Below are 12021 nucleotides of genomic sequence, written 5' to 3' on the forward strand. Positions count from 1 at the left end.
GTAGGTATCTACATTCAGTCCTTTTGGCCTACAATGCTTACAGCTGAGAAGACCTGAGTTATTACTTTGCTTTGAGTTGTTATCAAGGGAAATTAAAAAAAAAACACAACACAAACAACAGATTGTTTCTTTTTGTTTTGTTCTTAATTGTGATATTTTTCCCCCGCTTAATGTTTTGTGCAAAGGCGATGTTTCTATTCAGGATGTAGACTTCCGAATGAAGCTCTTGATTCCTTCTGCTTTTTATTTTAGTCTTCCCAAATTAAGTCAAGGCATCTTGGCAAGACCAGCAGGTCGAAGGAGGTGATCCTACCCCTCTACTCTGCTCTCATGAGACCCCACTTGGAGTACTCTATGCAGTTCTGGTGTCCTCAGCATAAGAAAGACATGGAGCTGTTGGAGCAAGTCCAGAGGAGGAACACAAGGATGATCAGGGGGCTGGAGCACCTCCTATATGAGAAAGTTGGGGCTGTTCAGCCTAGAGAAGAGAAGGCTGCATGGAAACCTCATAGCAGCCTTCCCGTATCTGAAGGAGGCCTACAAGAGTGCCTGCATAATTTATTTTGGCATTGCTTTTTGCTCTGCCCAGCCTTCTCAGCTAAAACTGATCTTTTGCAGTTTGGAATATCTCAGAACTGTTAATCAAAGATAAAATAGTGCTTGCCAACTATTCTTCTTACTTCTGTCATTAGGAAAGAATGGATAGAGAAAGCAAAAGAGAGAACCCTGAATGTCAGTTAAAATTGTCAAAGATTTCATTTCCGTCTCTGGAAACTCTGGCTTTACACATTAGCCAAAAGTCATGGACATGCATTTGTTTTTAAAGCTAACTTATTTGGCCATATCTGAGCAGTACGGTGATCTGTGGTTGGAAACTGAAGCTGGAGAAAGACAGTGCTAACAAGCCAAAGGCACCAAAAGAGTCCTTGATGTATGTCAATAGTCCTTGCTCAGGCAGCCTAATGCCTGTACATTTCTTGAGTCTGCTGTTACTTTCTGCTTTGTAGGTACCACTAAGGTCCTACTGTAACAAAATCAGGTGGGATTTTCACTATTCAGATAGAGACTGCAGTTTGATGTCTTTATTTTTTTCACTTTCCCTTTACAATTAAAACAAAAAAATCCCTCTGAAATGTTTGTTAATCATATCATTCAGTTGCACTGATGTTTTCCAGTTGGTGTTTTAAAGGTATTATCTGGGCAGCATAAAAATTAGAGATACAGTTTCAGTACCTCAAAAGGATCTGTCTGTGTGGTTTACACTGATTTTAGTAGGAATTAGGACATCTAATCTCAAATGCTTTTTTGAAAATACTTCCCTAAATATATGCAAAAAAAAAAAATCTAAAATACTTCTGCGTGCTCAAACCATCATAAGAAATATGTAAATATAGCCATAATTAATATCCGAAGGGTGGAATTTTCTATTTCATGGGTTCTGCTGTGAGTTGGTGGTAACAATAAAGGTGGGTGTAGTTGAATGTACTGACTCCTATGTAGGATCTTAAATAATTTACCTACTCACCACCTTGTTTCTGCTATTTCTCTGCTGCTTATTGAAAAGAAAAGAGACAGAGGAGGGAAGGAAGGAAAGCTTTTTAGCATTTACAGTTTTGCCCTCAGTGTCATTCTCACTTCAACAAATAATTAGGTTGTTGCCTAATAATATCCCACTGGAAGTGTGTATGTGCAAGCATCTGTTAATGAACAAACATCAAATGATTCAGGTGCTCTGTTCAGGTAAATCCTAATTCAAGTCACTCTGTGGGGCTAAGATTTCTGAATCAACTTCTGAAGTAATTATCTATTTTTCTGTGACTGCATCTTACAAGTTCTGAGATACTTCTGTGCTATAGGGAGCTTGCCATTTCTAGCTCATATATCACCAGGTCTATCTGAACCAGAGAGCGAACACTCTTGTGATGAACAAAAATTATGAGAGACAATTGGGAAGCCTGATCAAGTTTTGGTGGCAATTGACAATAATGTTCCTTTTCTTCTTCTGTATTTTCCAGCACTCATTTTGATAATCACAGGCACTTAGAAAGGCTGCAGCACATGAACAAATCTGAGAATAGTGGGGGTTTTTTTAAACTTAAAGGCAGTTCAAATTCCATTTCTGATACTTTGGCAGTACAGGTCAGCCCTACTTGGAATCCTGTTTAGGCTGCAGACCTCCAGTTGTACTGCAATCAGCCACAGTTGGTACGTCCAACTGCTTTCACAGTGGGGTCTCATCATGTCTGGAGCTTACTGTAATGCAAATAAGTAACAGTTTGCCCACCCTCACTAATGAGCTGGTTTCTTTTGAGCAGAGAACAGTAATAATTCCTAGCCTAGCATGAGGAATGCTTTGACCTTTTGAAAGTTACAGGTTTGATCTGCAGGCTTATTGTACTGTCAGTCTTCATGTGGTGGAAATTAAGTACTGGGTGATTGACAGGGCCCCCATAGAAGTCAGCAAACCTGCCTACCTCAGAAATCGATCCTGGTAGCAGAACAATCTGTCACGCAAAATCTGTCTCAGTGCAACCTTTCTCTAAACAAGTCTGATATCTTGAACCTCTGGGATCAAAACGATCCTTGGAACATGGTTATTATCCTAGAGGATAACAACCATCCTTGGAATGGGATCTGTAATCTGTCCAAAGGTACTGCTCTAATATTCTATTGTATTTGCAAATACTGTAGTCTGCCAGTCTGGAAAAACCCTCCTGTATCATGTGTGATGCAACACTCATCAGTATGTATGGAAAGAATAAATGTATGTAATAAATTACTCTATTCTTTAGCATTTCATATGCGTATATATATAAAACTAAGAACGCATTTCCAGTAATCCAAAGCTGCACTTGTTTCTCTCAGTATTGTTTACATCTTAAGCAAAGAGTCAGTCTGACCCTCACATATTACTTCACCAAGCTGGCTATTTTAATATCTGCAAGACAAATATGGCATGTTAGTCTTCACCTCCTTGAGTACCTCTTTATATATGGTGCTTTTGAACTGCATATTGTAAATGCAAGAGATCTCCTAGATAATTTCTCTTGACAGGCAGGTATTTTGTGCATGTAAACATAACTCTTACATAATTCTTCTTGTTTATTACCACAGGAGAAGAAAACTTGCTGGCAATTTTGAAAAGGAGATGGTGGAAGTACATGATCCTGGGAATAATAGATATAGAAGCCAATTACTTGGTAGTCAAAGCTTATCAATACACCACTCTTACTAGTGTACAGGTAAGAACTTAAAGGATTTTCCCTTTTGAGATAAGAGAATAAGGTCAGTGGTGCAGCGTCCATTTGCTTCGGTGCACTAATAGCTAGTTACTGTCTATGCCTTCTGCGTACCTTTTAATGCTGTCTTATAAAACACATTTTTTAATATTGGACCATTTTTATTGCTCAGTTTTCCAAACTGTACAAAAATATACTGGCTTTAATTTTATTTTCCTCTGCTAAACTATTCATGATCACATTTTTGGCATTATCTACTTAATTTGGTCCTTTAAGGAAATATTTTCGTATGGGCTGAAATGTTTTTCTCACTTTATATTGTACTTGAGAAAAATATAATGACTTCTTTTAGGATTTCATATTTATATCTGAGTGCAAATGTTGTGTGGTGGGTTGACCCTGGCTGGATGCCAGGTGCTTACCAAATCTGTTCTGCCACTCCTCTCCTCCCCTGGACAGGAGACAGAGAATATCATGAAAGGCCTGAGATAAGGACAGGGAGAGATCACTCACCAATTACCTTCAAGGGCAAAAAAGACTCAGCTTAGGGAAATCAGTTTAATTTATTACCAATCAAATCAGAGTAGAGTGATGAGAAACAAACCCAAATCTTAAAAAAACCTTTCCCCCACCTCTGTCTTCTTCCTGGGCTCAACTTCAGTCCCAAATTCTCTGCGTCCTCCCTACCAGCAGCACAGGGGTATAGGGAATGGAGGCTGTGGTCAGTTCATCACGTATCTGCTGCTCCTTCCTCCTCATGGGGAGGACTCCTCACACTCTTGCCCTGCTCCAGCACGGCATACCTCCCACAGGAGACAGTCCTCCATGAACTTCTTCCCATGGGCTGCACTTCTTCATGAACTGCTTCAGTGTGGGTCCCTTCCATGGGTGCAGTCCTTCAGGAACAAGCTGCTCCAGTGTGGGTCCCCTGTGGAGTCACAAGTCCTGCTGCAAACTTGCTCCAACGTGGGCTCCTCTCTCTATGGGCCACAGGTCTTGTCAGGAACCTGCTCCAGGATGGGCTTCCCACTGGGTCACAGTCTCCTTCAGGCAACCCCTTGCTCTGACATCTGGTCCTCCAGGGGCTGAAGATGGAGATCTGCTCCACCATGGACCTCCATGGGCTGCAGGGGACAGCCTGCCTCACCATGGGCTGCAGGGGAATCTCTGCTCCAGCATCTTGAGCACTTCCTGCCCTCCTTCTGCACTGCCCGTGCTGTCTGCAGGGCTGTTTCTATCACATATTCTTACTCCTCTGGCTGCAGTCCCTGTTACATGGTAGCTTTTGCCTCATCTTAACTGCGTTACCCAGAGGTGCTACCACCATTGCTGATGGGCTTGGCCTTGACCAGCAGTGGGTCCATTTTAGAGCCGTCTGGCATTGGCTTTGTGGGACATGGGGGAGGCTTCTAGCAGCATCTCACAGAAGCCACCCTGTAGTCCCCCTACTACAAAACCCTTGCCATGCAAACCCAATTCAGGCTTTTAGAAATGCATAATTATATCTGAGTTCAAAAGCTGTCATTAAGTAAAATGAGTGTAGTTATGGTGAGTCTTATTTTAATGCAAGCTGTTAGATGTTTTATGTTATATAACAGCTTAACTTCAGCTGTCAAAAAGTGTACTCTACCTTAAAAAATTATACATGCAGTGAACCAAAGCTAGGGTAGCGATTTCTGCAAAGATCCAACCTGTATATTTTAAATACAAGCACAAAAGAATCAAGCTTCTTCCAATTTAAGCAGAGAAGTGAATAATAGAAACATTTACAGGAGACTGGAAAATGTCTATGTTGGGAAAACACTGCATACTTCGTTGCTACTAGTTCTAAAGCAAACCTACTCCCTTTTTACTTTGTCTCTACATAACTAGGCAACACTGCATAGTGTTCAGTGTATTTTACACCTTATTTGCCTGAAGTTTGTATCAGAGCCAGTAAAACAGAGAAGCATCAGTCAATGTTCTGCAGAATCAAAGCTAATTAGGAATATCTCTCTTCCATAGTTGAAAAGTAATACTGGAAAATACTGAGCTTGTTTAGCTGAATAAGAAGCAAAAATGGACGAAAAGTATGAATTGAAGGAATCTGAGTGTGAGGTTTATGCTAAATATTCACAAATGCCTCTGCCATCAGAATGTTGTTCTGAGAATTCTGAAATGTGCCCAGACAATGTAATATTGCTTTTTAACACTTTTCCAAATCAGATTACTCAGTATAAAGTAAAGCATAAATCCGCATAAACCTCACACTGTCTGATTTTATAGCTACTAAAAGCCTCAAAGAGAAAAGCAAAAGCTGATTTGCTGCTTTTGCGTGTTCACTCATAGCAAGTAGAAATAGCGGACTGAGCAAGACAATGCAGGTCATTAAATCCCATCTCCTACAGCCACCAGCAAGCACATATCAGAGGTTCATTTGGCCAGACCCATGAAACATCAATTCCAGAGGATGCTCTTCTGCAATGAACACAGTCTTTAGTGGGAGCAATCAAAAACTACAGTGTGAGGAGGAAGCAGGCAGGAGACTTCAAGGGCATTACCTGTGTCTCGGCAGGGAATTTATTAGCTGAAATTAACCACAGTCTCTTTTTATATTGAGACAGAGGAAGGGTGGAACAGACCTCTTCCACATAAAGGTTACAACAGAGTTCAGGTCTCTTTCCCATGTAGCTTGAAAGAAGGGAGAGGTGGAAGCTCAAATGCTGTGTCAAGCTTGCTTTCAGGAGTGGAATGAATGCAGTGTCTCCTTTTCCCATAGTTGTCCTGGATTGCTTGGATACAGGTGGAGCAACTGCCTTTTAAATTCAATTCATGCCTTAATTTGAATGAGCTTCTAAACGTAGACAAGCCCAAAGATATGGTGAGAATGGGACTAGTATGAGGTAATCCATTAAGATGTTGAATCAAATGACACATTTTATGAAATGTAGCCAAACAACACCCTGTTTAATAATGAAACCGAAGAAGCTCAGAGGATTATTCAGCCTGAAGCTGCGTTGGTCAAAGTGTGTTGTGATATGAAATGAAGACTGAAGAAATGGAAAGTTAAAGATGGAAGAAAGCAAGACTTTCCTAGAACCTGATTTCTGAAGAATCTGACAGGACCAGGCTCTCAAGCATTTTCTGAAAGGCCTGGTCCTGCAAGAGCACTACCTGTGAGGCCATAAATTCTCACTGGCACATAGCAAGGAGAGTTCAAATCTTTTCAGAACTGAGACCTGAGGATCCATTGCTACCTACTGCAAATAGGCATGGCTTTGACTGAAGGCTGTGGGAACTATCCCAGTATATACATTGACTGAGAATCAAGCCCCGCAAGTCAATTCATCACGATATTATTTTCAGCAGGCTTTAGACCAAGGCATTTTTTATGGGGAGAATGTAAGAGGTTTTGAAATTTTCACTTCAGTAAATGAGAAATCTTGCAGTATTTTTATACTGGTGGCGCACGGACCATTTCAGTAGGAAATCAGTTTTACAGCATATAGTTTTTTCCACATGATATCTCTGCTCCATCATGCAAAACAAATATGCAAGTGTACGGGGCTTGTGGTGCTTTTAGGCAAAAAACATGAAGTTGCTCCCAGTAAAAAGCCGAAGCTTAACTGTAAAAGTATACCTTTATTGGAATTGATTTGCAGCTCTGCTTTCACAAAAAAACTCCAGGGATTCAGTAGCTTTAAAATCTTAGGACTGTCAAAGTTTCTAATTTAAACTCCCATTTTTTTTTTTTTTTTTTTGCCTCTTTTTAATGGGCGTTATCTCATCATGATTCCAGGAAACGATGAAAAATGGTGCCCTACATTTCCCCACTTTCACACCCTATCTTTCTTACACTGTCCTTTAAAATTCCCTTTTGGTTTGGGTCTGGGAAAACAGAATTTTTTAATAAACCTTCCCATATGTCTTTAACTGGGTGCTTTCAGAGCCACAGTGAATGAGGACACACAGGCATAAATCAGAGGTTAATGTGGAACCTTTTCTTTTGGACGTGCTTCTGATTATTTCAAATCCTTGTGGACTCTATAATTACTGTCTGAGAATGAGGCGCTCAGCTCCATCATAAGATGAAAACAAAGTACTGTGAAGCCTAAAACTTGTAATTTTCCCTTAAAAAACCCTAACAAACAGAAAGACCTCCCATACAAACTAGGTGACATAAAAATTAGATTGAAAACCAATGCACTGTTTATGTTTCAGACATCAAGGTATAGGCCAATTGCTAAGGATAAAATCCAAGTTAGCCTTAGGTACCTGCAGTGCAATCCAGAGGCAACTAGATTTAGTAGAACAATCCAAGAAACCCACATCTAATCGTCTACATACCTAGAATGTTGTAGACATTTAACTTCCCTGGGTCTATGTATATTAACCTGCTGCTCAGAGCACAATCCAGGGACATGAAAACATGTGTTCCAACCTCTCAGTTGCTCCTTCTTTGGTAGCTTTAAGTTCTGGTTCTTTGCATGCCCAGAGGGCTTATGTGTTGATGAATACAGATGCCTAAATACCTGTCTCCATTTTAAAATTCAAAAGCCATGTATTCCTACATCACAGTACCCCGAGGAACTCAATTTGTTAGATATGATCTTAGGATACCTCAAGTGCTTACAAAAAGCCTGCAGTGCTCTCCAAATTGCAAGGGCGGAGCCACCTTTTACATGAAGTCATAGCTGTACAGTACCCACAGAAAGGGCTTGAGTTAACTCCACCTTAGCTGTGGGGATTGAAACTCAGGCTTCCCACAGCCGTGAAAATGCTCAGGCTAGTAAGTGAAGTCTCTTCTCTAGAGGGTACATTTAAAATTTGAGTATATGCCAGGTAAAAGGTCCAGTAGTTTGCAGATGGATCAATCTGATATCCAAAACCATGTATTTCAAGAAGTACCAGAGTGCAAGAGATCAGTCACGCTTCATGCTCTGACACGTGTGTCCTGATTCCCAGGTGGCCAAAACCTCGCAAAAATATCTTTAGTTTCTCTTTGGCACATTAATGTAACTTGTACTAGATTTTGCAGCCTTCTTGCACGTCAGCTGTAGCAGGTGCAGAAAGTACATTATACATTCCTGTGTACACTAGCACCTGATCCCATAGACTATACACTTAACTTTCAGGACTGCCTCTGGTAATTCTTTCCATATTTATTCAAATGGTTTTTAAAACAACCCTGATGTAGGCCTGCAGAAGGTTTAATAAATATTCAATAAGGGTATTTTAACTAGTTAGAGACATATTCTACACAGCAGATAAAATCAGTTCCCCCAAAGGGAATTTAAAGATTGCAAAATTTTTGCTGTTATTTAGATCTAGACATTTGATTTGTTTAAAACTATGTTTTGACTTCCCTGTACTGCATTTACAGTGTACCACACACGTACATTCTACCAAGTCCATAATGTCTTCAATTAAGCCTATTATGATACGAACATTTGTAACCTTTGCTGCTAGGTAAGTGCTTTCTCATCATACCAAGCTGCATTAGGAGGCAGACTGCCCCCTCCCTTCTCCCTTATTGTCCCATTAATTAGCTCTCCTTGCTGCAATCCGCTGTTCTTCCACCTCCATATTACACTGTTGTGTTGCACTCTCCAGAGGAAATGGTATCGTTTTTCTGTGTTACGATATCACATAGAAATTGGACTATTTCTTCAGTGCCTTGCATAGTGGTACTGTAGAATACACATACGATGTCACTAGTAAGGCACTGTTCAAGAGAGGAGCTGTGTTCCCAAATAGTGATTTATCTGGTAATTGATTCCTTGGGCAATCAAGCCTTTGATTGGCATGATGAAAACAAAGGTAGTAAAAGCTGGGATTTATAGACACCAGGAGACAGACAGTAAAGACTACAATGCCGATGTTCTCAACTACTCTTAGATCACTGTGAAGCTCGGCAGTACATCATACTTCCAATTACCTCTGGCAGTTTTCATACCTCAACAACCGCCACTGGAAAAGGAAAGGAGTCAGCAGTAAGTGCTTATTATAGGAGTGCTGGATAGACTTTGCTTTGTGCTCAGTCCCTATGGACTAATATACGTTGAGGCAGAAGTTTTGAGAAAATTTTGGAGCAAATCTGGGAAGTGAGGAGCAGGGGATGTGCTATATGAAGTTGTTGATCCACCTTTTCCAGTGCCCACTAAAGTGCAATATCTCAAAAACAGATATAAATGTAACTCCTTCGCTTCCACTCCCCAGTCCTATGCATGAAAGATTGACCATAGTTTCCTGTTTTGCTTCAGGGTGGTGAGAGAATAGTGTAATGTTAATGTTTGCAGATAGATCAGCATTGTGCAGAAGTGTTACATACTATACATTTATACTGTAAGAGTCTGTGGGGTGTATCTTGCATCTGATTAATTATCATACTTAGAGTTGCTGTTCTGTCTTTTAACTGTGTTACACATCTGTGGTTCACAAACCAGCCCCTCGGTATGCTCAGCCTCTGAATGTATTTTTGGAGTTAACAGAGCTCTCAGTTTCCAGGGCTTCTGTCTCTAATGGTAAAATTCACCGTGAGCCAAACTTTTTTTCCTGGCCAGGATCTAATCCCCTGCATACCTTACAGAAGCTGGTGACATGGAGAAGTTTCTAATAAGCAACTTTGAGAAAATGGTCTTCAAAGCCCGTATCCAGTCATCTTACTTAGAGAGAAGCAAACCGGAAAACAGTTCTGTAGAAACATGTGACTGCTGGCAGAGCTGCCTGCTATCTTAGAATGATCTGTTTCCGACAATAGTATGTAAAATTGGAGGAAGAAGGCAACTAAAGGAAAGGCCATTTCAGTGGTCAGTTTGTTGGTAGTTCTCCTGGTATTTGAGCAGACCTTGCATAAGCACAGCTGCAGTGCATGTAATGAGAAGATGAAGAGTTGTGTCCTCAGGAGGTCTTTTTTCAAGAGTCATGATGTGATTACTCATGTTGGTAGTAAAGTGCGTCCATGTGTAAAGAGTTGAGAGCAGAGGAATTGTGGGTTGGATGTGACCACCACCTTTCATTTAACAAAACTTCAGGAAGTCGCTGGATTCCTTGTATGTACACAGAAAGCTGAAGCTGTGACAAACCTCATCTCAGGTGTTGGTGCATGCAAATCAGTGCTATGGGAAGGTCTTTCAACAGTAAAAATTTTGAACAGGTTTCTGTGTTTGCAGAGAAAATCCCAAGAACAGATGAAAGGAACTGATGGGAACAGCTATAGAAGCATTGGTCGTGTGGCCCTAAGAAAAAGATTCAGAAATATTGTGGGCAAAATACTGATGTAAAGAGGTTTCAGACTGGGAGCAGCCTTCTGGCTTTTGTTTCCTCCATGTCATGGAAATTAAACATTTTTTTTTTTAATTTTTTTTTTTTTGCTAAACAAGTGACAACACTAACTGATTCTCTCACCAATCTCCCTGCCCAGAGCACAGTGTATTTTGGCTGAATGAAGTAATAGCTTTTAAATCAATTCAATTATTATGTAAAAACCATGGGAAAAAGTGAGTAAGTTGTGATGAGCTAGTGAATAGAAACATGACAGGTAAAAACAATGCTCCTTTTTTACTTGACTTGCTTGAAATAACTCTGTCAGAAACGCTGCCAGCATCCACACCTTCCCTGTAGAAGGTTTCAGCCACAGGGTAGCGTAATTGCCATACAGTTCGCCTGGCACCCAGCAGCCAGCTCTGTGAGGGTTCGCATCATGGCTGCTTTTGTACAGTTGAATCAAGTGTGTGTGGTATTGTGAAGGTAGTGTGAAAATTGGAACAGAAAGCCCTCAAATGGGCAGCAGACTCTTTCTTCCTTTGAAAAACAAAGCAAATGTCAGAAGGTGTGTCTCTTACTGGATATAGCACTTGCTGTTGTATTAAACTTACCAGGTTGCATGCTGGAATTCAATAGCCATCACATGTATTTGACCATACAACATTGGGTGGATGCGACAGATACTACTGATCCCTCTGCTCTGGAGAGCAGGCTGAGTAAAAGGTGCAGCTGATTCTCCGCATGATTTGCTGGAGGGCAGCACTAATGAGAAACCCCTAATGTGAAAAAAGGGGCTTATAACTGGGAGAAAAAAAATCCAATGAATCCTTAAAAAGGGAAATTCAGCTCAGCTGTTCCCATAGGGCATTTTCTGCCCAGCTTTTTTCTTTTTTTTTTTTGGTATCACTGCAGATCAGCAGTTCAACCTCTGTATTGCAGACCTTCCTTATAAAGCTTGCCAGCTCTCCTTCCCAATGACTAGCAGAACATTCTTGCTATAGATGTGCAAACACATGCTGAATTTGTGAGATCAGAGACTGGATATTTAGCTGTAGCAAAAGAGTATTTGTCTATGATTCACAAACATAATAAAGTCAATGTAATTTAACAAACAAGTCATTGGAGGAAATACATTTCAACATTGTATATCATCATCAGACTTCGATGCAGTGTGATATCTTTTAGAGTCAATAATCTTCAATCCCTACAACAACACAGCTTTTTTTATAATAGAAAGGAGTTTCTGTGGAATGGTGTATGAATAGATAATATATTTTTGTATCCTGTCTTAGAAAGGAGCACAATTTAGAGCTGTAACTGCAGAAAACCACAGACAACCACACTTACTCATTAATTTATGACATTAATAATGACAGGGTTGTCAAGGTCAGAAGGAAAATATCAAAGATGATTCTTAGGGAAATACTGGTAAATAATTTACCTTTATGTACTATCAATGAAATTCAAGCTAAGCATAGTTTACCTTTGTTATTGTAAAAGCTTTATAGTGAGAAAAATGACAATTAGGTATATTTTT

At 40.2% G+C, this 12021-nt stretch overlaps 1 protein-coding gene across 1 annotated transcript in view; it reads left to right on the plus strand.

The window, feature by feature from the left end:
* The first annotated feature begins 2590 nt into the window (after nt 1-2590).
* The window catches only part of SLC35F1 (solute carrier family 35, member F1), a 50587-nt gene continuing 41156 nt past the window's right edge, over nt 2591-12021 (plus strand). The window contains exons 1-2 of the mRNA XM_010013208.1: nt 2591-2651; nt 3115-3242. Coding sequence (XP_010011510.1) covers nt 2591-2651; nt 3115-3242 — 189 coding nt within the window. The remainder of the gene's footprint in view (nt 2652-3114; nt 3243-12021) is intronic.

This window comes from Nestor notabilis, unplaced genomic scaffold (genome assembly GCF_000696875.1).
Source record: "Nestor notabilis isolate BGI_N333 unplaced genomic scaffold, ASM69687v1 scaffold524, whole genome shotgun sequence".
In the NCBI taxonomy this organism is placed as follows: domain Eukaryota; kingdom Metazoa; phylum Chordata; class Aves; order Psittaciformes; family Psittacidae; genus Nestor; species Nestor notabilis.